Source organism: Petromyzon marinus, chromosome 34 (genome assembly GCF_048934315.1).
Source record: "Petromyzon marinus isolate PM22_M1 ecotype Great Lakes invasive population chromosome 34, UKy_Petmar_22M1.pri1.0, whole genome shotgun sequence".
NCBI lineage: Eukaryota > Metazoa > Chordata > Hyperoartia > Petromyzontiformes > Petromyzontidae > Petromyzon > Petromyzon marinus.
In genome coordinates this window covers 1,371,503-1,397,104 of record NC_133700.1, presented here as the reverse complement: position 1 = coordinate 1,397,104, position 25,602 = coordinate 1,371,503, and the positions used below count along the sequence as shown (strand labels likewise).

At 54.3% G+C, this 25,602-nt stretch overlaps 1 protein-coding gene across 3 annotated transcripts in view; it reads right to left on the bottom strand.

Annotated features, from left to right (window-relative positions):
• The window catches only part of LOC116948560 (rho GTPase-activating protein 23-like), a 71,628-nt gene extending 46,350 nt beyond the window's left edge, over positions 1-25,278 (bottom strand). Inside the window, exons 1-2 of one of the 3 annotated variants that reach the window (XR_012945911.1) lie at positions 25,092-25,276; positions 4,255-6,581 (exon numbers count right to left, since the gene is read on the bottom strand). Coding sequence is in view for 2 of the 3 variants with exons in the window: in XM_076071602.1 (XP_075927717.1) it covers positions 4,255-5,566 (1,312 nt within the window). In the remaining variant the exon portion in view is untranslated. Of the gene's footprint in view, positions 1-4,254; positions 6,582-25,091 lie in introns of all 3 variants that reach the window. The other 2 variants (XM_076071602.1, XM_076071603.1) reach the window with 2 other exon arrangements.
• Between the last annotated feature and the right edge of the window lie 324 nt (positions 25,279-25,602).

Here is a 25,602-nt window from a genome sequence, read left to right as displayed (position 1 = left end):
CGAGCCAGTGCAGAGGTCGCCTGCTGCACCACCCCGCCCCTCCCCCTGGGTCCTGTCTCTAAACATCGTCAGCGGGGAGACAAAGGCGGCCCGGGCGGGCGGTCCCGGCCACCCCGCCCCCTCGTGCGCCTGTGCCGGACTTCGCGGGTGCCGCTCGCTCTCGTCGCTTGCCCCGGGCAGTCTGCTGAGGCTGCAGACGCGTTAGCAACACCGGCGGAGGCGGCAGCAGCGAACGTGGGGTTGGTGGATCACGCACAGATTGCTGCGAAAAGCCCTTCTCCCCTCCCGACCCACCTGCATGCCAGGCGAGGTAGTCAACATCTCCTAGCCACCGTGATGATGATGATGAGAGAGAGACGCAAACTTCAAATATATAGCAGCAGCAGCAGGGGTCAGAGGCGGGCTCGAACCCACGACCTCCTGTGTACCAGGCGAGGTAGTTGACATCTCCTAGCCACCGTCATGATGATGAGAGAGAGACGCAGACTCCAAATATACAGCAGCAGGGGCAAGAGTCGGGATCGAAACCACGACCTCCTGTGTACCAGGTGAGGTAGTTAACATCTCCTAGACACCGTGACGCCCTAAACTTGGCTAGCACCGTCCAGGCGAGGCTGGTGGAGTCACCACGGTGTTGGTGTTGAACTGAGTTGTGAAAAGTCTCCAGCCCCCCCCCCACCCATCTCACACCGTGGTAGGGGGCAGAAGCTTTATCGGTGGTCGGAATCTGATCATATTGGCACGCGTGTAGTGTGGTGAGTAGGCGTGGCTAATGAGGAATAGGGCGTGGCAAGTGGGCGGGGCTTGTGGGGTGTATTCCTCCTGCTCGCTAACCGACGCAAATTGCAGTGATTATTTTAAACACGTTATTATTATTACGTGATACAAGCTAATGGCCTGGAAGCATTGGCGCAACAACACAAATACCGTAAAACAGAAAGCCTCAACACGTTCGTCAACAAGAACGACACTGTAGCCTTAAAATGATAATTATACAGCAGGCGACGTTTCTGACAACGGGCCTTGTTGAGAGCATATATTTTGGGTTCATTTTAGGTCTGTGAAATATTGTACGCGTTACAAATGGCATTATTATGTTCTACGAAGAAGGGCCATTGCCCGAAACGTTGCCGATTATTTTACAATTATTGTGCGAGATGTACGTATGTATTACGCGCACACAAACACATAACACACACACTCGACACAAATATGACATACAACACACACACACGACCCACACACATAACACAACAACAACCGCCAATCGCCACTCAGTGGCGGTGACATCACCACGGCGCTTGTGCAGTTTAAGGCCACGTGAGGTGTTGAAGGCTCGCTGGCGAGAGGTCACGGAACATACCCAGCAGGTGCCATGGGTTGGCTGACTGAGATGACTGGAAGATGGACCAGCTGTGCCCGCTACTGTGCCAACTTTTTGGCGTTTTAGCCACCCGGCGCTCCGCTCGTTGTTGTGAGCGTCGCTCATCTGACCTCCGCTGTTTTGGGAGGGCGACTGTCTCTAACTGCCTAGTGGCAGTGTCCTTCACGAGCCTCCTCCACAGTGGTCGATCTTTGACACGGCTGGGAGCATTCATCGGCAAATCCACTCAGCTCCACGTCCTCCTTGTACCGCATCAACCCATCTCGTTGGTAACCCGTGCCGTGCCAATTTAGCCCCCTCTATCCGGCCATTCAGAAGCTGCTGGGCCATGCGGGCTACGTGACCCAGCCAGCCCAGCCTTGCTTGCCGGAGGAGCTCACCGATGGGACTGCGTCCAAATCTCTCAAGGATCTGTGAGCTCCTCACACAATCCAGTCTGGTTAAACCCACGATGGATCCGTAGGCAGGCGAGCCTGAACGTTTCAAACCGGTGCAGATGTTCCTTTAGAGCAGCGGTCCACAACCTTTTTGGCACCAGGGACCGGTTTCGTGGAAGACAATTTTTTCATGGACCGGGGGGGGGGTCATCATTGGGTCTTTCCCCCCTTTTCAAATAAGCTCTCCAGCGACGTTTCTTTTGTATTCATCGTGGCTCCTAGGGGTTAGAGCTTGTGGGCTTACTCATTGTGGCTACTAGGGGTTAGAGCTTGTGGGCTTACCAACGCTGTGACTGAGACGAGTGCGCAGTGCGGGAAAGAGGCGCGGATGGAAGTGGTGAATAATAAAATAATGGGGTCGGGCCACGCGCGGACTCACCGCTCTCACCTCCTGCTGCTGTGCGGCCCGGTTCCTAACAGGCCACGGACCGGTACCAGTCCGTGGCCCGAGGGTTGAGGATCCCTGCTTTAGAGGTCTCCACGTTGCGCAAGCTAAGCGAAGGGAAGGGCATGAACCGTGGCCGAGAAGACCCGGAGCTTTTGTGTGGAGCGAGGGGCAAGGCCAGCTTCCACGCAGCGTTACGCAGCTGATGGAAAGATAATGCCGCTCGACTGATTCGGAGTGAGCCCTTGGCTGCCAAGCGTACACATAACACACACACACACGACACAAAACGCCACACAACACACATACATGACGCAGGACACACACAACACACATACATGACGCACGACACACACAACACACACACACACACGTGACGCACACACACGACACACACGATACACACAACACACACAGTGATATAAATCGCAGCACGGTCCAGCCGGGCGCTGGGGGGGATTGCTATCTCGCTCTCTCTGCCTCTCTCTGCCTCTCCCTCGATAATTACTCTGCACAAAACTGCGATGACGTCGCGGAAGGATCCAGCGACGAGTTCACAAACATCACTAAGAGCCCCCCACCTCACCCCCCCACCACCACCACGGAGCCTCGAGCCCCCAGCGCTGCTCTGCTAAACCCGGCACGGATACCGTGCAGGGGAAATGTGCGGGGGAGGGAAACGGGGAGCCCGAAGTGGCCGCGACTAAATTTGTTTTTTTACTGAGACGCGACGTGAACCACGTGACCTTGCAGCGTCAACGGGGCAGCGAGGGGCAGCGTGAAGGGCAGGGAGATGTGGAGCTGGAGGGGTGGCAGGGAGAGTTAAGGGAGAGTGGGGAGAGTTAAGGGAGAGTGAAGGGAGAGTGAAGGGAGAGTGGAGAGAGTTAAGGGAGAGTTAAGGGAGAGTTAAGGGAGAGTGAAGGGAGAGTTAAGGGAGAGTGGAGAGAGTTAAGGGAGAGTTAAGGGAGAGTTAAGGGAGAGTTAAGGGAGAGTTAAGGGAGAGTTAAGGGAGTAGTTAAGGGAGAGTTAAGGGAGAGTTAAGGGAGAGTTAAGGGAGAGTGAAGGGAGAGTGGGGAGAGTTAAGGGAGAGTGAAGGGAGAATGAAGGGAGAGTGGAGAGAGTTAAGGGAGAGTTAAGGGAGAGTTAAGGGAGAGTTAAGGGAGAGTGGAGAGAGTTAAGGGAGAGTTAAGGGAGAGTTAAGGGAGAGTTAAGGGAGTAGTTAAGGGAGAGTTAAGGGAGTGTTAAGGGAGAGTTAAGGGAGAGTGAAGGGAGAGTGGGGAGAGTTAAGGGAGAGTGGGGAGAGTTAAGGGAGAGTTAAGGGAGAGTTAAGGAAGAGTGAAGGGAGAGTTAAGGGAGAGTTAAGGGAGAGTGGAGAGAGTTAAGAGAGAGTTAAGGGAGAGTTAAGGGAGACTTAAGGGAGACTTAAGGGAGAGTTAAGGGAGAGTTAAGGGAGAGTGAAGGGAGAGTGAAGGGAGAGTGGAGAGAGTTAAGGGAGAGTTAAGGGAGAGTTAAGGGAGAGTTAAGGGAGAGTGGGGAGAGTTAAGGGAGAGTGAAGGGAGAGTGAAGGGAGAGTGGAGAGAGTTAAGGGAGAGTTAAGGGAGAGTTAAGGGAGAGTTAAGGGAGAGTGGAGAGAGTTAAGGGAGAGTTAAGGGAGAGTTAAGGGAGAGTTAAGGGAGAGTTAAGGGAGAGTTAAGGGAGAGTTAAGGGAGAGTGGGGAGAGTTAAGGGAGAGTGAAGGGAGAGTGAAGGGAGAGTGGAGAGAGTTAAGAGAGAGTTAAGGGAGAGTTAAGGGAGAGTGAAGGGAGAGTGGGGAGAGTTAAGGGAGAGTGGGGAGAGTTAAGGGAGAGTTAAGGGAGAGTTAAGGGAGAGTGGGGAGAGTTAAGGGAGAGTGAAGGGAGAGTGAAGGGAGAGTGGAGAGAGTTAAGAGAGAGTTAAGGGAGAGTTAAGGGAGAGTGAAGGGAGAGTGAAGGGAGAGTGGGGAGAGTTAAGGGAGAGTGGGGAGAGTTAAGGGAGAGTTAAGGGAGAGTGAAGCGGGTTGCGTAACCTCACCGATGAACGGAATGCGCGCCAGGGACCCTGCCGCCTCCCCCTCCGCCACGGTCGCCATGGCGACTCGTCTCCCCGGCAACGACGAGCATCCCCCCGCGCGCTGTCCCTCGGGGGCGCCGTGGGGGCCGCCGGTGGCCCCGAGGGCCGAGGGGGGCGAGGCCGCGGGGACCGCGGCCGCGCCGACCCCCGCGTCCGAGGAGCGGCGTGCCGGCTCCCGGCACCTCCGAGGCGGTCGCCTCCTCGCCACCCCCACGGACCTCGACCCTCGACCGCCACCCTCCTCCTCCTCGTCGTCCTCGTCGTCCTCGTCGTCGTCGTAGTCGCCCACGCTCGAGTGCCGGACCCGCGGGGCTCCCGCCGCGGGCCCGCGGGCCGTGCCGGAGGCGGCGGCGCGGAGCGCGCGGACTCTCTCCTGCAGGGAGCGGCCCCCGCAGGCTCGCAGCACACGGCGCCGCTCGCACTCCGCGCGGCTCCAGCGCGGGGCGCAGCTCTCCTGCTGCTCCTGCTGCTGCCCCGCGCGCTGCCCCGGCTGCCGCTGCTGCTGCTGCTGCCCTTGTCCCTGCTGCTGCTGCTGCTGCCCTCGATGCCATTCTCCCGGCTTCTTTCTCAGCTGCCGCCCCGCGTGTTGCCCTTCTACCGGCTTCTGCTGCTGCTGCTGCTGTAGTGCAGGCTCTATCTGCTGCTGCTGCTGCTGTAGTGCAGGCTCTATTTGCTGCTGCTGCTGCTGCCGCTGCTGCTGCCCCGCATGCTGCTGCTGGTCTTGTCCAAGTCGCTGTTGCCCTTCCCCCGGGATGTGCTGCTGTTGCTGCCGTGCCCCTAACTGATGCCCCCGCAGCCCGTGTCCCTGCTGCTGCTGCCCTTGTCCATGCTGCTGCCCCTGCTGCTGTAGTGCAGGCTCTATCTGCTGCTGCTGTAGTGCAGGCTCTATCAGCTGCTGCTGTAGTGCAGGCTCTATCAGCTGCTGCTGTAGTGCAGGCTCTATCTGCTGCTGTAGTGCAGGCTCTATCTGCTGCTGCTGCCGCGCGCGCCGTGGCCCCGGCGAACCGTGCGTGGCGGCCGAAACGCCCAAGGAAGGCGACGATGATGAAGATGCTGATGTCGATGGCGATGATGTTGTTGCTGATGATGATGTTGATGACGTCGCCGGGATTTCGGTTTGTCGAGCAGGGTTAGGATCCGGGTTCGACTCGGGGTCAGAGTTGTTGCAGTTCGACTCGGGGTCTGCTGCCCCCTCGGGTCCCCCCGCGTGCCCTCTGGCAGAAGGGGCGCCGGGGACTCCCTGGGGACCACGTGTCACGGCCGCCGCGCTCATGGTCAGAGGGTCCGGGTCACTCACCGACTCCTTCCCCACTAATCACACTCGCTCAACCACCCACTCAGACACTCATTCACTCGCACTGCCACTCGCTTGCTGCACTGCTCATCCGCTCTCTAACCCTATTCGTCCACACGCTCACCAGCGCTAATCGCCCACCCACTAACTCACCCACTCACCAACTCACCAGCCCAATCACTCACTCACTCACTCAATCACCCCACCCACTCACCAGCCCGATCACTCACTCACTAACTCACTCACCCACCTACTCACCAGCCCAATCACTCACTAACTCAATCACCCCACCCACTCACCAGCCCGATCACTCACTCACTAACTCACTCACCCACCTACTCACCAGCCCAATCACTCACTAACTCAATCACCCCACCCACTCACCAGCCCGATCACTCACTCACTAACTCACTCACCCACCTACTCACCAGCCCAATCACTCACTAACTCAATCACCCCACCCACTCACCAGCCCGATCACTCACTCACTAACTCACTCACCCACCTACTCACTAGCCCAATCACTCACTCACTAACTCACCCACCTACTCACCAGCCCAATCACTCACTCACTAACTCACCCACCTACTCACCAGCCCAATCACTCACTAACTCACCACCTCCCCACTCACCAGTCCAATCACTCACTCACTAGCTCACTCAACCACCTACTCACCAGCCCAATCACTCACTCCACCCACACTCACCCACCTACTCACCAGCCCAATCACTCACTAACTCACCACCCCCCCACTCACCAGTCCAATCACTCACTCACTAGCTTACTCACCCACCTACTCACCAGCCCAATCACTCACTCCACCCACACTCACACTCACTCTCTCTCTCACCAACGCCCCAACCCGCTCCCAACTCTCTCTGCTCCCCTGTCTCTCTCACACCTCCACCCTGCGCGTGTCTCTGCTCTCTTCTCTCCCGTGGGCTGCTCCTCCGCTCTCTGCTTCCAGAAGAACAGTCGCGAGCGGGGAGGAACCTATAGGGGATGGAGGGGTAGGGGGCAGCACGGGGGGGAGGGGCAGGAGAGAGATGAGACGCCACCGTTTTGCTCCGTACCCCTCCCTCGAACCCTTCCCCTCCCTTAGCCTACCCCTAACAATGGACGCTTCGTCAGTAGGGACTCCATTGTCAGCTCACGGGGTGCGGCGATGGGTCAGGCGGGGTGCCCCCAATGTTTGGTTCGTCTCTTCTCACGGTCGTTGTTATAAATACACCGACGCTGACGCTTTTTTGACCCAATCACATCGTCGTCGTTAGGCTCACGGGCTCGAACATTTAACGCTGTGGGGGGGGAGGGGGGCGCTCCGTTTTAAATAAGTCTGTTGTTGCTGTTCATATTTTTCGTACAACCGTTGTCGAAAACATCTCACGGTGGTACCACAACTTTGGTCATCACGGAGCGGGAGGGGAGGCACCCCCCCCCCCCCCCCACTGCCCCCACGATCGCTGCGCTGCTGCCCTTTGCCCACTCGTACCCTCGTCACCCTGCCCCCTAAAGCCAGAGTCTACGCTTCTCATGCAATGTTTTCCTGCCTCCCTCCACCCCCCCCCCTCAAACGCACCGCTCCCCCTCTCCCTCCTCCCCTTCATCCCACACCCCTTCCACGACCGCGGGAGGATATTGTTTTTCGGAGCTCAGCCCCGGACAGCTCCGGCTGAGATGAAGGCCTGCCCATGTGTGTGTGTGTGTACGTTGAACTTATTTCGCACCACCGTACGTAGCTAATCGGAGGTGCGGGGGAACGACAACAAACTAAACACAACAAAATACAATTTTAAATAAAATAAAACAACTAAATTAAATCACGACGTTTGCGGAGGCTGCAGCTATCTTGCCGTGACTGTTCCGTCTAAAGACGGAAGCTTGTGTTGCCTCCGGAACGTCGTGATTTCATTTAGTTTTCTTTTATTTTACATTTTATTTTACCTAACGTGACTTTACCGAAAAAACCAAAGAGCATGAATCCTTGCAGTCACGAAAGCTTCAAATCTAGAATTTAACACGACAAACTAAACACAACAACAAACAGCAACAACAAAACAACACAACAGACAAACACGCGCCCCGGCTGCAGCAGCTCCTCTAACCCTCTCCTCCCGACCGCTCAACCCCAAGGCCCCCCGGCCCAGCAGAGCCGCCACAGACCCCGCGTGCCTCGCCCAGCCGTGCCTCGCTGGGGGGGTCTCAGCCCTCGGCGAGTTCCAGCAGGGGGCCTGCCGCTTTCTCGCTGGGTAAAGGCGCGGCCCTAGCAAGCGCTCGCTCACGCCACTGCTCAGGGAAGGGGCCTTCACACACGAGGAAGGCTCCTACGAGGGGGGGGGGGGTCTCCTCCAGAGCTGTATTGCACTCTTAACAATTTGTGCAAATTTTCAAATCTGAATTGAAATCCCTTTTATTTAAGGGCTGCTTTGTCGTGTTAAAGTTGGTTCTCATCCCTCCCGCCCACCCCCGCCCGCACCTCCGATTTGCGCGGTTGACTACCCAGGCTTGCGAAAGAAGTTCAGCGTCCACACGCATACGTGGAGGGTGTTCGGACCACTGCTTCTACGCGGGCCGGGTCGTCTTGGGGACAATCGGGGGAGTGGCCACGCTTCACCCCGCCACTGCCCGGCGGACGGAGAGGAGAGGGCAGGGAGAGGTCATACACCTTGCCCACATTCACGTAGGTAGAAAAATATATATATATATCACGAGGTTTCGATCGCAACACAAGCGGTCGTCCTCAGGCGGAAAAAAATATCATCCAGCAGTAGAACTAATGAACCACATTGTTTGCAGCTGGCGCGCCGGGAGATCGGTAGGTCACTGACAAGGGGTTGACAGGTGTGATAGACTCAGCACTGTCACCCATAGACTCAGCAATGTCACCCATAGACTCAGCACTGTCACCCATAGACTCAGCACTGTCACCCAGAGACTCAGCAATGTCACCCATAGACTCAGCACTGTCACCCATAGACTCAGCAATGTCACCCATAGACTCAGCACTGCCACCCATAGACTCAGCACTGTCACCCATAGACTCAGCACTGTCACCCATAGACTCAGCACTGCCACCCATAGACTCAGCACTGTCACCCAGAGACTCAGCACTGCCACCCATAGACTCAGCACTGTCACCCATAGACTCAGCACTGCCACCCATAGACTCAGCACTGCTACCCATAGACACAGCACTGTCACCCACAGACTCAGCACTGTCACCCATAGACTCAGCTCGGTCACCCATGGGCTCAGCACTGTCACCCATAGACTCAGCACTGCCACCCATAGACTCAACACTGCCACCTATAGACTCAGCACTGCCACCCATAGACTCAGCACTGTCACCCATAGACTCAGCGCTGCCACCCATACGCAGCACTGCCAACCATAGACTCAGCACTGCCACCCATAGACTCAGCACTGTCACCCATAGACTCAGCACTGCCACCCATAGACTCAGCACTACCACCCATAGACTCAGCACTGCCACCCATATACTCAGCACTGCCACCCAGACTCAGCACTGCCACGCCTAGACTCAGCACTCCCACCCATATACACAGCACTGTCATCCATAGACTCAGCACTACCACCCATAGACTCAGCACTGTCACCCATAGACTCAGCACTGTCACCCATAGACTCAGCACTGTCACCCATAGACTCAGCGCTGCCACCCATAGACTCAGCACTGCCACCCATAGACTCAGTACTGTCACCCATAGACTCAGCACTGCTACCCATAGACACAGCACTGTCACCCATAGACTGAGCACTGCCACCCATAGACACATCACTGCCACCCATAGACTCAGCACTGCCACCCATAGACTCAGCACTGCCACCCATAGACTCAGCACTGCCACCCATAGACTCAGCACTGCCAGCCCTAGACTCAGCACTGCCACCCCTAGACTCAGTACTGCCACCCATAGACACAGCACTGTCACCCATAGACTCAGCACTGCCACCCATAGACTCAGCACTGCCACCCATAGACTGAACACTGCCACCCATAGACTCAGCACTGCCACTCATAGACTCAGCACTGCTACCCACAGACTCAGCACTGTCACCCATAGACTCAGCACTGTCACCCATAGACTCAGCACTGCCACCCATAGACTCAGTACTGCCACCCATAGACTCAGCGCTGCTACCCACAGACTCAGCACTGTCACCCATAGACTCAGCACTGTCACCCATAGACTCAGCACTGCCACCCATATACTCAGCACTGTCACCCATAGACTCAGCGCTGCCACCCATAGACTCAGCACTGTCACCCATAGACTCAGCGCTGCCACCCATAGACTCAGCACTGCCACCCATAGACTCAGTACTGTCACCCATAGACTCAGCACTGCCACCCCTAGACTCAGCACTGCCACCCATAGACTCAGCACTGCCACCTATATACTCAGGACTGCGCATAGACTCAGCACTGCCACCCATAGACTCATCACTGCCACCCATAGACTTAGCACTGTCACCCAGACTCAGCACTGCCACCCATAGACACAGCACTGTCACCCATAGACTCAGCACTGCCACCCATAGACTCAGCACTGCCACCCATAGACTCAGCACTGCCACCCATAGACTCAACACTGCCACCCATAGACTCAGCACTGCCACCCATAGACTCAGCACTGCTACCCACAGACTCAGCACTGTCACCCATAGACTCAGCACTGTCACCCATAGACTCAGCACTGCCACCCATAGACTCAGCACTGCCACCCATAGACTCAGCGCTGCTACCCACAGACTCAGCACTGTCACCCATAGACTCAGCGCTGCCACCCATACGCAGCACTGCCACCCATAGACTCAGCACTGTCACCCATAGACTCAGCACTGCCACCCATAGACTCAGCGCTGCCACCCATACGCAGCACTGCCACCCATAGACTCAGCACTGCCACCTATAGACTCAGCACTGCCACCCATAGACTCAGCACTGCCACCCATAGACTCAACACTACCACCCATAGACTCAACACTGCCACCCTTAGACTCAACACTGCCACCCATAGTCTCGGCACTGCCACCCATAGACTCGGCACTGCCATCCATAGACTCAGCACTGTCACCTATAGACTCAGGACTGCCCATAGACTCAGCACTGCCACCCATAGACTCAGCGCTGCCACCCATAGACTCAGCACTGCCACCCATAGACTCAGCACTGTCACCCATAGACTCAGCTCTGTCACCCATAGACTCAGCACTGCAACCCCTAGACTCAGCGCTGCCACCCATAGACTCAGCACTGCCACCCCTATACCATACTCGTCAAGTTTTCAGATCCATGCGGCGTACAGACGTTTCAATACGGGCACAAGAAGTCTGTTTGTGTTTCTTCATTGCGATGGGACTCTGTAGGATGAACGTTGAGATGTATACGTGCACTTGGGTGACCAATAAGGTCTGGATTGGTCGGTAACAAGGTAGGCACTGAAACGCGGTTGACAGGTATGGATACTATTGACAATAGGACGTGCCGTGGTGGTGAGATCTAATCACCCTCGCCTGGTGTGTAGGAGGTCGTGGGTTCGATCCCAATCCTGACCCTGATGCCTGCTCATGTAGATTTCGAGTTTGCATCTCTTTCTCTTTACCCGTGGTCGCGTGGATTTTTCTCCGGGACATCCGTCACGTGTCCCGAGTATTTGTCTGCTATTATAAATGTACACGCGATGAGCTCACTTTTGTCGAGCTCTCATTTGTGAGAGCCAGGTAGCTTCTGAAAAAAAAGAGCCATAGAGCTCAGTGGGCATCACCTGGTAAAATAAAAATAGCTACGTTTTTTTTTCTTTCGTTTAATAACGGAGCGGCAGCCACTCGAGACGGAATCTTTATTCAGAAAGCGGAGCGTGAATCCGATGAGCCGCGAAGCTCTTACTTCGCATACGTCCGGTTGGACACAGAGGTGGAGCCGTGATGAACTCAGCGGGACAAGGCACGTCTCGCCGGGGTGATGGCCGAAAGGTCGCGGAATCATCGCCGAGCGTGAACCCACGAGTGGGACGCGACCCAGAGGAGGCGGCTCCCACACCCCTCCCCCCACCACCACCACCGACGTGGAGGAGATGGAGCGATGATTGATATCGGCCTCGCGGAGCGTCCTCCCGGGGGGATCGTTACAGGGCAGAGGTCGCGAGAGGCAGCGGTGGTGGTGGTGGCAGATTGGGGAGGGTGGCCTTCATCCAGCAGTGGATTGACCACGGCTCCTGCTGATGACATCTCATCTCCAGCATTAGCAGCACCGTCCTGCCATCATCATCTGCAGCAGCCATGATACATCCACTGCCATCACCATCTCTGCATTATCCCTGTGATGTAACAACCCACGTCCTCCAGCCTTACACATCCCAGAAGGGGGTGGGCGGGAGGGGTGGGGTGGGGCGTGGGGGGAGGGGTAACACTCCCCACTCCCCCTCCCCCCGCCGCTCGTCATCAACAATGTCTGTTGGGCACATGGCACGTGATGATCCGTGATGATGATGATGACGATAAGCTGTCACCATCACGCGCATTGACACCAGCCACGAGGCTGGCCGCACGTGCGGGTGGAACGCGCTAAGGCCGCTGCTCCCACTGCTGCTGCCACTGCTACTGCTGCCGCCGCTACCGCCACCACCGCTGCTGATGTCGCTGCTACTGCTGCTACTGCTGCCGCTGCTAATGCCACTGCTGCTACCGCTGCGAGCGATGCCTCAACACAGAGAGAGCGAGCGAGCGAGCGCGCGCGGCGGTGCGGTCATCGGCACGCCCCGACGCGCAGCGAGTGCGCAGCGCGGTGCGCTCACCGCTGCGCCACCGCTCCCCCCGCACGTGGTGCACGCGCATCGCGTGCAGGCCGCGGGGTAAGGGTGACGCGGCGCGCCCGCCAACGCCCTCCCGGCCGCCTTTGTCTCTCCCCTGTGCTCGTGCTGAGCGCGCGCATTGGAAGCTGCCACGAGGCCATGGCCGAGCCTCGGAGATCTCGAGAGAGAGAGATCACGTGCGTGGATTTATATGCCACCGTCATCATCGCCACCACCATCCACCAACAACATCATCATCACCACCACCATCCACAACATCATCATCACCACCACTATAAATCCACAACGTAATCACCAACGTCATCACTTCCTACACCATCAACATCACCGTGCATTAACATTTATTTAATGAACACCGTGATGCGACAGAAAAATTTATTAGAGATGCTATTAGCATGGTTTTGTGTTTCTTACATTACAACATCAACAACGCCATCATCACCTGGACTTTAATCATAATTACCATCGCAATCATCACTACGGTCATCATCACACAGAGCACGGTGCACTCTGTCAAAAGCGCATCCATCTATCAAATTAACATCCATCATCATCATCATCAAACAGCATCATCATCGTCACCACAATCATCAGCAACATCGTTGTCACCAGCACCATTATGATCATCATCATCAGCAGCAGCATCAGCAGAATAACCACAACTATTCTCAGCATTGTCAACATCATCATCAGCATCCCCACCAGTGGTATCAGCAGTGTCATCATCATCACCAGCAGTGTCATCATCACCAGCAGTGTCATCATCATCATCACCAGCAGTGTCATCATCATCATCATCACCAGCAGTGTCATCATTATCATCACCAGCAGTGTCATCATCATCACCAGCAGCAGTGCCATCATCATCACCAGCAGTGTCATCATCACCAGCAGTGTCATCATCATCACCAGCAGTGCCACCATTACCAGCAGTCATCATCATCACCAGCAGTTCCACCATTACCAGCAGTCATCATCATCACCAGCAGTGCCACCATTACCAGCAGTTATCATCATCACCAGCAGTGCCACCATTACCAGCAGTCATCATCACCCACAGTGTCATCATCATCATCACCAGCAATGTCATCATCGTCACCAGCAGTCATCATCATCACCAGCAGTGCCACCATTACCAGCAGTCATCATCACCCACAGTGTCATCATCACCAGCAATGTCATCATCGTCACCAGCAGTCATCATCATCACCAGCAGTGCCATCATTACCAGCAGTCATCATCACCCACAGTGTCATCATCATCATCACCAGCAATGTCATCATCGTCACCAGCAGTCATCATCATCACCAGCAGTGCCACCATTACCAGCAGTCATCATCACCCACAGTGTCATCATCATCATCACCAGCAATGTCATCATCGTCACCAGCAGTGTCATCACCAGCAGTCATCATCACCACCAGCAGTGCCATCATCACCAGCAGTCATCATCACCACCAGCAGTGCCATCATCACCAGCCGCGTGACGAGGCCGTCTGTGTCCACAGCCGCTCCCGAGTTCCCAGTGGAGTTCCTCCCTCGCGCCGCGTGACGTCAACACTCGGCCAGATCGATTGAGTGCGACACGGCCACCGTACGGTGGGATGTGTGTGGGTGTGAGTGCGTGGGTGTATGTGGGAGTGTGTGGGAGTGCGTGGGTGTGTGTGGGAGTGTGTGTGGGAGTGCGTGGGTGTGTGTGGGAGTGTGTGTGAGTGCGTGGGTGTGGGTGGGAGTGTGTGAGTATGGGTGGGTGTAGGGGAGGGTGTGGTTGTGTGTGAGTGCGTGGGTGTGTGTGGGAGTGTGTGAGTGTGTGTAAATGCGTGTGTGTGTGGGAGTGTGTGAGTGTGGGTGGGTGTATGGGAGGGTGTGGGTGGGTGTGTGTGAGTGCGTGGGTGTGGGTGGGAGTGTGGGTGGGTGTATGGGAGGGCGTGGGTGTGTGTGGGAGTGTGTGAGTATGGGTGGGTACTGTATATGCTAGTCCTGCAAAACAACCCCCTATCTCCTCGTTGGTGCCGGACGGTAACGCTGTGATGAGCAGTGCCGTGGGGGGAGGGCCAATTTCGATTGGCCATTCTCCTCATGGCGTTTGTAGCCACAAAAGCGGCCAAATGGTGTCTCTGGACGGGTGCGAGGGGCTGGTAACCCCTCAACCTTCAAATAAATTACCACTATACTACAAAAAAAATATCAAACAAAACTTGTGCCGGATGCCCCGGGTGGACAGCCGTCTATGACGTCTCCTGGCCAAATCACATTTGGCAGAGCCAGGAGACTGAATCCTTACCCTCGGGATTCCTCCAGAAGCAGCAAAAACACCACTGCGGGTGGCCATGTTGAATGTTCGAATGCTCACTGCAGAGGAGAGGCTGCCACTCCTCTGTCGGGAGCTGGTCCGGTACCGCCTGGATCTTTGTGGTATTCAGGAGGTCCAGTGGACTGGCTCTGGCTCTTGTTACCACGAGAGGTGGACAGTTCTCTAATCGGGGCAGGAGAGTGCCAAACAACAGGGAGTGGCTCTTTTTCAGAATAAAGAATGAAGGGGGCATGGGAGTGTGGCGGTGAGATATGGGAAGCTGTAAGCCCCAGGCTACTTTGGGCTTGCCTTCCCATCAACCAGAGGCGAGAAGTGGTGGTCGTGGTTACTTATGCCCCACCGAAGATGAACATCAGTGTTGGGATTCAGGCAAGGCAGATGAGTCAAATGCCTTCTATGACCTGTCAAAGGTGCTATTTAAAGTGACCCCTCGGGATAGAGTCATCCTGTTGGGTGACTTAAATGTCCGAGTTGGTCATGATGCTGGCACCTGGTCTGGAGTGATTTGAAGGCATGGGATAGATCAGCTTAATAACAACGAAGGCAGTTAGACTTTTGTGCAGCCCATGGGCTGCATGGGCGCATCCACACAAAATCATGGATGCATGTTGGGTCCAAGCAAGAACATCTGCTGGACTATATAGTGACGGCACAGCGGCTGCGGGCCAATTTCCTTGACATCAGGACCTCACGTGGAGATGATCTACCCACTGACCATTGACTTGTCATCTGTAAGATGATACTACTATTCTTCCGCTCTGGTGGTGGGTGTACACCCAGGACCCCATTCAAACCCATAGTGGCCTGGTCTCAGCAAGCTGATGAAAGTTGCAAGCGAGAATTTCACCATCGCTTGCGGCTGGAGTTGGCATCGTCCACCACTCCTCCTGATGTCGAGGGGAAATGGGCGAGATTTAGGACTGTGGCTCATGCAGCTGGCTGCCTTGGGTACACGGTCCAGACTTCCGCAGAGACCCTGGCTGACAGAGGAGGTGTTCAGGCTGATTGAGAAAAAGCAACAAGCCCACTCTCATCGGCTACAGCATTCCACATCAGAGAATGAGGCGGCTTACCATAGTCTTCGCTGGGAGGTTTGGAGAGCTATGAGGCATTACAAGGATGGGTGGTGGTCGCGCGTTGCTGAGGAAATGGAATCTGCCTCAGTGGTCCGCGATCACAAATCACTCTTTAATTCCATAAAAAGTGACTTGTAGTGCCACACCTATCACCATCATTGGGGGAAAGAATGGTGATCCAAGCTCCGACCACGAGGAACAGGTTTGCAGATTTGCTGACCATTTAAGCGATATTTTGGGGGAGGGGAAATCCCTCAGCCTGGAAAACAGCATTGGACAATGTGGGGATGACTCTGCTGAGGCTGCTGTGCCTCAAATATTGGAAGAAGTTGTCATCCTCTCTGAGTAGCTGGCTGAGGTACCATCTGTTGAGGAAGTACTGAAGGCGATCCAGAGTCTGAAACCAGGAAAGGCACTGGGCAGAGATAATATCCTAAGCGAAATGCTGAGGGAGGGTGGCGTTTGTGCACAGATTGCCCTATATGACATCATAATAACAGTCTGGATCACTGGACGGGTTCGGCAGGATTGGAAGGATGCCCTGGTGGTGCTCCTCTTTAAGGGGATCACACAGACTCTAACTACAGGGGCATCACACTCCTCAGTGTGTTGGGAAAGGTCCTGGTAAGGATTATTCAGCATCGCCTTGCCAGGCACGCTGATGTGAGGATTGCGGAGCCCCAATGTGGTTTCGGGAAAGGGCGGTCCTGTGAGATGCCATATTTTCTGTCCGTCTGATACAGCAGAGGTGTAGGGAATTCCAACAAGACCTACATCTCTGCTTTATTGACCTCGTCAAGGCCATGCCATCAGTAGGCCTGGGCTCTTGGTTGTTCTTCGTGCTTTCGGAGTCCCTGACTCTCTACTCACGATCATTAAGGACGTTCATGATGGTGAGCGGACCCGGGTAAAACTACATTGCTGGGAATCAGTGCCATTCCCTGTTCACCTTGGGGTGCGACAGGGATATCCTCTGGCTCCCACATTATTTAAAATATATTTCGAGCACATAGTTTGTGAAGCCTTCGATGGCTGCACCGGAGGAATTTCCATCTGGTACAGATACAATGGGAAGCTGATCGATACTTGGGTGCGGTCCAGGGATGGCTCCTGATTGGTAAACCATGTTACGTATGCCGATGATCTGGTAATTGCTGCTCACTCCGAGGAGTTGGAGATGCTGCTGCTGAACCTGAAGCTTGCCACCAAGAGGTGGAGCCTTACCATCAGCCCCACCAAAACTAAGCATCTGCCTGGGTATTTATACCATCAAACACTCCACCCCACAACTCCCAATTGGTGATAGGGCAGTTATGGAGATAGTGGAGAGTTTCCCATACCTGGGTAGTGTGCTCATGACTGGCTCTGGTTTGACAGCAGAAGTCTCACTCCGAATCAGTCGAGCGGCATTACCTTTTTATCGGTTACGTGACACTGTGTGGAGCTACCTGGTCTGTCGCTCCACACAAAGCTTTAGGTCTTTTCAGCCAAAGTCATGCCCTCCCTTCTCTATGCTTGCGAAACGTGGGCCCCCCCTAATGGGACATCTTTGCCGGTTGGGAATATTTCGGCTGGCCCGCCATCGATCCATCCTGGGTTTAACCAGGCTGGATTGTGTGAGCTTACAAATCCTTGAAAAATCTGGGCAAAGTTCCATTGGTGAGCTCCAATGGCAGGCAAGGCTGCGTTGGCTGGGTCATGTAGCCCACATGCCCAGCCACCGCATGCTTATACAGCTTTTGTTTGGCCGGATCGAGGGGGCTAAACGGGCGCGGCACGGGCTAAAGAGATGGAGTGATGTGGTACAGGAGGACGTGGAGCTGAGTGGACTTGCCGGTGACTGGTACCAGCGGTGTCAAGATCGGCCTCTGTGGAGGAGGCTCGTGAAGGACGCTACTGGGCAGTTGGAGACAATCGCCCTCCAACAACAACAGAGGGCGGAGGAGTGACGCTGACAACGAGCGGAGCGCCGGGTGGCTAAAGCACAGCAGGTTGGCACAGTAGGGGTCACAGTTGGTGCATCAGCCAGTTGTCTCAGTCAGTCGATCTGTGGTATCTGGGTCTGCCCCGTGACCTCCTGCCAGCGGGCGTTCGACACTTCACGTGGCCTCAAGGTGCACATGGCCTGGCGCAAGCGTCGTGGTGACGTCACCGCCACTTAGTGGCGAGTGGCGGTTGTTGTTGTGTGTGTGTGAGTTGGCGCACGCTAAGAACCCGGCATACCGAGGTTGCTATTCCTCATACCACACGTGACGTCCAGACACAGTGTTGTTGTTGTTGTTGACACGGAGCCGTTGAGTGTTGTTATTGTTGGCTGTGCATGTCGACCACTTCCATCACCACGAGGTGTGACCGCGGGTCCATCGGGGTCCGAATCGGAGCGGCCGTTCTCGTGACCCCTCCCGTGTTTACCGTGCCCCTGGGGCTCCAGGAGGCCCACGGGTGGAGGAGGGTGGCCGTAGCCCTGGGGGCTCACCGCCTCCTCCACTGCAGAGGAAATCCGGCACGGATTTTTCACTCAGCACTGGTTGGGTCCCCCATGAACACGATTTACAGGGTGCTTCAAAAATGTTCACACTTAGATGGGACTATTGTTTTTAATGGGACAAGAACGGATTATATACACTATAACATAAGAAATTTTGATTTAAAGCTTTCGTGACTGCAGGGATTCATATTCTTGGTTCTTTCGGTAAAGTCACGTAGAAGGGAAACAATAAAATAATAAAAATATAAAACAATACAATTCTCACGATGTTTCGACTGCAACACAAGCAATCATGATCAGGTGTGAAAACCACAGCATGAAAATTTAGAATTTTCTTGCTGTGGTTTTTTGAAATTTTCTTGCTGTGGTTTTCACACCTGATGATGATTGCTTGTGTTGCAGTCGAAACGTCGTGAGAATTTTATTGTTTTATATTTTTATTATCTTGTTTCCCTTCTACGTGACTTTACCGAAATAACCAAGAATATGATAAGAAATGTAATGTTAATAGCTTATGAAAGTTAAAAAGTCTCCAATTGTTCGCCATCGTTGTCAACACGTGGCCTGGAATCTTCTCCAGGTGGTCTCCAGAGCCCGGAGGCGGCAGCACATGTCACGTGGTGTTGTTACGAATTCTCTGAAGTGTTAACATTTTTTTGAAGCACGCTGTGTGTGTGTGTATATTTTACTTGACTATGTAAGGCCCAACACTGAGCTATGGCCATCACAAATGATAGCCTCAACAAAGTTGGCTTATCATCATCATCACGTGGACATTTAGAGCAGCAGCCAAATATTTTAAAGCGCGATGTTGATTCTAAATGTGGAGGGAAAAACCGGAGGACCCGGAGAAAAATCCACACTACCATGGGGAGAGAAACACGCAAACTGCAAACATACGGCAGGCGTTAGGGTCGGAATCAAACTTACGACTTCCTGCATACCAGGCGAGGTAGTTAACATCTCACCACGGGGAGAGAGACACCGCAAACTCCAAATATACAGGTGTCAGGGTCGGGATCGAACCCACGACCTCCTGGATACCAGGCGAGGTAATTAACCTCAAAGGCTGAGTCGACACAGGACCGGTTAATATATCCGCAACTGTTATTGGCCGTGAGCAGGAATTGAACTCGGGCCAACGCTACACTACTGCTTCCCACAAACACACTCACCCACACACAGTCAGCCCCTCCCCTCTCCATACACCCACACACACCCAGCCCTTCCCCTACACACACACCCACACCCTCCCCTACACCCACACACACCCACGCCCTCCCCTACACCCACCCACGCCCTCCCCTACACCCACACACACCCACGCCCTCCCCTACACCCACCCACGCCCTCCCCTACACCCACACACACCCACGCCCTCCCCTACACACACCCACGCCCTCCCCTACACCCACCCACGCCCTCCCCTACACCCACACACACCCACGCCCTCCCCTACACACACCCACACCCTCCCCTACACCCACACACACCCACGCCCTCCCCTACACACACCCACACCCTCCCCTACACCCACACACACCCACGCCCTCCCCTACACCCACACACCCCCATGCCCTCCCCTACACCCACACCCACCCACGCCATCCCCTACACCCACCAAGAAAACCTCTCCCAGCCGGACTCGCTCAGAGAGAGACAGCAGCAGGCCACGTGGTGAGCTCACCTCAATATCTGGTGGCACTGCTGCTGCTGGCAGTGGTGCACAAGCACAGCCAATAACAACACTCAACACCGCTCCGTGTCAATAACAACTTCACCGCTGTGTGTGTGTGTGGCCTTGAACGAAAACATATATAACAGGCGACGTTTCGGGCAATGACGCTTCTTCACCACAGCCCTTCATCGTGACACGTAGAAGTACTGTCGCGTTGCTATCAGCTCGGGACTTAGCCCAGAGAGGGCCAGGTGGACTGGCCGTAAATTCAGCGCTCCAAACTTGGGAGATGCAAACATCGTCATCGTGATCGCGAGCCGTGGACAGATCGCCCCGCAGGTGTCCACTGCACATTTGTTGCCGCTCCCCTCTGTCTACTCTGCCAATACGCTCAAGTAGCGGCCACATCTTTCTGGCATCACTCTCTCAGGACGTCGCCGTCAAACCCATTCTCTGTGAGGTCCTCCTCACTTTCCGGTTCCTTCCATTCTTCCGAACACCGACAACAACATCACTTTACACGCTCCTCTTGCTGTCCATCCCACCACCAAACAGCGCCCGGCCTCCTCCTCACCACTGCCTGCATCGTCGGCTCTTCTTCCACGTGCGACTTCTGCGCGCGACCGCTGTTTTCATTGCTTCCACGCAAACATACGATCGCGCATCGATTGCCCGGCGCTCGCGAAAAAGAGGGCCCACGCGCGTCGCCACGATGCCTTCCTCGGTGCGGAATCGTCCGGCACGCGACCCGATCAATAGCGCGAGGATGGATCTCGAATCCCCAGAGCCTCTGACCGTTCCACCCCACCCGCACCACCCCCCTCACAGTAGCTCCGAGTCTGTGATCACAGCACCGAGATGGATTCCAGTAACTCCCGAACAGTAACCCAGGAATCACCCCGCCCCTCCCCCCCACCCCCGCAGTGAGGGAGCTCGCGTCTGGCTCCAATTCCCAATGGCTCACGTGGCCGCAGTCTAAACAGACCGAGAGCAGGTGGGTATCGACAGATGCCGCTCTCCCCTTGAAAGCGTGGAGGGTGGCTTCTTCACAACCGAACAATGGTGCTCGTCAGGGGAAGCAAGCCACGGGCCATCTCCTGCGCATGCCCCGCAGCTCCGCGCAATGCGCTACTCCATCAATGCTTGGCAATGCCAAGGCAAGAAGCGGTGGCCTGTGCAAAATATTGGGAACGAGAGCCGTGCAGAGAGGTTGGGTAAGGAGACGCGACGGAGAAGACGCCAACCCAGAGTCAGAAATTTTATTTATACTGCAGGAGGAATCCGATGAGCTATAAAGCTACTTGACGCAGATGTCCAGTAGGGGCACGGGCTCGGAACGTTACAACAGCAAATAATACCAGAAACACGATGGTAGTGCAAAGTACAGAAAAGGTAAACGCATTGCTTACAAAAATATACACGAATAAAACTGAAACAATTTATTTTCTTTTACTAGGCAAGACACACTGAGTTGTTAGCTTATTTTTTAGAAGCAACCTGGCTATCACAAATGATGGCTCAGCGAAGTGGCTCATCACGTGGAAATGTATCGCACCAAAAATAATTTGACATAATCTAAACGAATGTTGTTTCTAAATGTGGACGACCCGGAGAAAAATAATCCACGCGAGAACGGGGAGAGAGACACCGCAAACTACAAATAAACAGCAGTAGGCATCAGGATCGGGATCGAACCCACGACCTCCTGTATACCAGGCGAGGTGGTTAACATCTAGCCACCGTGATGAGGATGAGAGACACAAACTACAAATATACAGCAGCAGGCGTCAGGGTCGGGATCGAACCCCCGACCTCCTGTATACCAGGCGAGGTAGTTAACTTTATGACACCGTGTCGCTTTTAAAGTTAATTTTTTTTTAATAAAAAACATAAAACGTTTCAAATTTCATAAGTACATCAATTCCTCAGCTTGGGGAAGGCAGTAAAATAACAGAAAAAAAAGTCCTAGACCACACCAAGGCAATAACAACACAGCCCTTCAATAAAAAAATGCACATTCAAATTTAACTTTCGATACGTGGGTAAGGATCAAAGCTACAAATCACATTTGTAAACGTGGTGGCTGTGTCCAGCACGAATCTTCTGCTTCGGAATGTATATCGAAGGAAGATTTTTACGATGTTCAGGGGATGGAAACGAGGTTGTTGTTCCAAAACGTTGGTGCTGCAATGGCACGGGCTTTCTCGCCTATTCCTATTGCTGTTCTTGGGATAGTTAAAAGGCAATTAGATGGACGTCTTAGGTTTACTGAGTTTGACAGTGGAGTTAATGAAATTAGCTAAGCATAGCACAGATTTGCCAATAAGGATGTTATGGATGAACAAGGCACAATAGAGATGTATTCTTGCTTCAAGTGATGCGAGATTGGAGTTTTAAGTAGAGGTTACAATAGTGGGTCCTGTAAGGTACATCCAGTGCGAATCGAAGAGCAGAATGATGAAAGCGGGCGTAGTCTGTCTCGTGATTCATTAGTAGCTGATCTGCAAGCAGCGTCATAGTCATCAAACAACGGAAGAGTGATCGCTTCAACAATTTGCAGTCGTCGAATGGGAAAACAATTGTTCGTTTCTGTATATAAAAAAATTGATTTTTAATTAGATTTCTTTGAAATGTGATTAATATGAGGATGGAATGTAAGTTCTCAATCAATTAGTAAACCCCTAGTATTTTTACCCCTAACCCTTTAACCCCTATCCTATAACACTACAAACCCTAACCCTTAAACACCACCCCAACCCATAAAACCCCGAACCTATAAGACTATAACCCCTAACAGCAACAAACCCCTAAACATATACCCCTAACCTATAACACTGACCCATCACCCCGTGACACACTGACTCATCACCCCGTGACACGCTGACCCATCACCCCGTGACACGCTGACCCACCACCCCGTGACACGCTGACCCATCACCCCGTCACACGCTGACCCATCACCCCTTGACACACTGACTCATCACCCCGTGACACGCTGACCCATCACCCCGTCACACGCTGACCCATCACCCCGTGACATGCTGACCCACCATTCCGTGACACGCTGACCCACCACCCTGTGACACGCTGACCCATCACCCCATCACACGCTGACCCATCACCCCGTGACACGCTGACCCATCACGTCGTGACACGCTGACCCATCACCCCGTGACACGCTGACCCCCACCCCGTGACACACTGACCCACCACCCCGTGACACGCTGACCCAATACCCCGTGACACGCTGACCCACTACCCCGTGACACGCTGACCCATCACCCCGTCACACGCTGACCCATCACCCCGTGACACGCTGACCCATCACGTCGTGACACGCTGACCCATCACCCCGTGACACGCTGACCCATCACCCCGTGACACGCTGACCCATCACCCCCTGACACGCTGACCCATCACCCCGTGACACACTGACCCATCACCCCGTGACACACTTACCCATCCGCGCCGAGAGTAATTCACGTGACCTCAATAATCATCATCATCCATCATAATGCATCATCGCTACTCGCCTCATCACCACGCGTTTTCTGATGACAGCAATCAGAGCCATCACCATCATCATCAAAATCATCAACACCACCACCAACATCACCATTATCACCAACATCGCCATTATCACCAACATTACCATTATCACCAAAATCACCAACATCACCAAAATCAGCAACATCACCATCATCACCAACATCAGCATTATCACCAATATCAACATCATCACCAACATCACCAACATCGCCATCATCACCATTATCACCAATATCATCACCAACATCACCATCATCACCAACATCAGCATTATCACCAACACCACCAATATCATCACCAACATCACCATCATCACCAACATCACCATCATCACCAACATCACCATCATCACCAACATCAGCATTATCACCAACATCAGCATTATCACCAACACGACCAATATCATCACCAACATCACCATCATCACCAACATCACCATCATCACCAGCATCACCATCATCACCAGCATCACCATTATCACCAACATTATCACCAACATCACCATCATCACCAACATCACCATCATCACCAACATCACCATCATCACCAACATCACCATCATCACCAGCATCACCATTATCACCAACATCACCAACATCATCACCAACATCACCATCATCACCAATATCCCCATCATCACTACCATCACCATCATCACCAACACTATCACTAACATCACCATCATCACCAATATCACCATCATCACCAACATCACCATCACCAACATCACCACCACCAACATCACCACCCTGTACATTAGCGCGCGTGCACACACACGCTCATACAAAGATCCCCCGTGTAGCCCACACAGACTGTTGGGGCAAGAGCCGCTAGCGAGCAGCATCCGTGAAGGCCGGGACTGTGGCACACGAGGTGTGGCCGCGCCACGCCCGGCCGCCTTTGTCTCCCCAAATGGTGATGTCTAAACGCCGTGCCAATATATGTATTGACGCAGAGTCGACCTAGGGGAGGTCCACGACCGATGCAAGATATCCGCCACTGATGTTGGCCGTGAGCGGGAATCCAACTGACACACACACACACACGTGTACACACACGTGTACACTCACGTGCACACAGACCCCCCGTGTAGCCTGTAACAGACTGCAGGGGCAAGTGCTGGTAGCGAAGCAGCACCTATGAAGGCTGCCGGCACTGTGGCACAAGAGGGAGTGAGTGGCAAGCAACTACACCGCACCGGGTACTCATTTGAGGCTGAGTCGACCTAGGGGAGTCCCAGGGCCGGTTCGGATAATCCGTCGCCAGTGTTGGCCCTGAGCGGGAATCGAACTAGGGTTTCCGGGTTCGTAGCACAGTGCAGCGCTAATCATTATGCCACCGCTCCCCACACACACGCGTACACACACAGACACACACACGCGTACACACACACACGGGTACACACACGCACATACACACGGGTACACACACACGCACATACACACGGGTACACACAGACACACACGCACATACACACGGGTACACACACAGACACGCACATACACACCGGTACACACACACACGCACATACACGCAGGCACAGGCGCGCGTTCGACACTCACCTGTCCCGGTCGAGGGAAGCGGCGTTATGTCATCCTCATCACCATGGCACTCATCACGTCACCACCATCACCATCGCCACTCTGCACGCGAGATTCTCCCACTCAGTGTCTCTCCAACCCCCACGCCCCAGTCCACAGTTTCTCTCCCTCCCTCTCTCAGTGTCTCTCCCTCCCTCTCCCAGTTACTCTCCCTCCCTCTCCCAGTGACTCTCCCTCCCACTCTCCGTGTCTCTCCCTCTGTCTCTCCCTCCCTCTCTCCGTGTCTCTCCCTCCCTCTCTCAGTGTCTCTCCCTCCCTCCCTCTCCCAGTGACTCTCCCTCTCTCCGTGTCTCTCCCTCTCTATCTCTCCCTCTCTCCGTGTCTCTCCCTCCCTCTCTCAGTGTCTCTCCCTCCCTCCCTCTCCCAGTGACTCTCCCTCCCTCTCTCCGTGTCTCTCCCTCCCTCTCTCAGTGTCTCTCCCTCTCTCAGTGTCTCTCCCTCTCTCTCTCTGTCTCTCCCTCCCTCTCTCAGT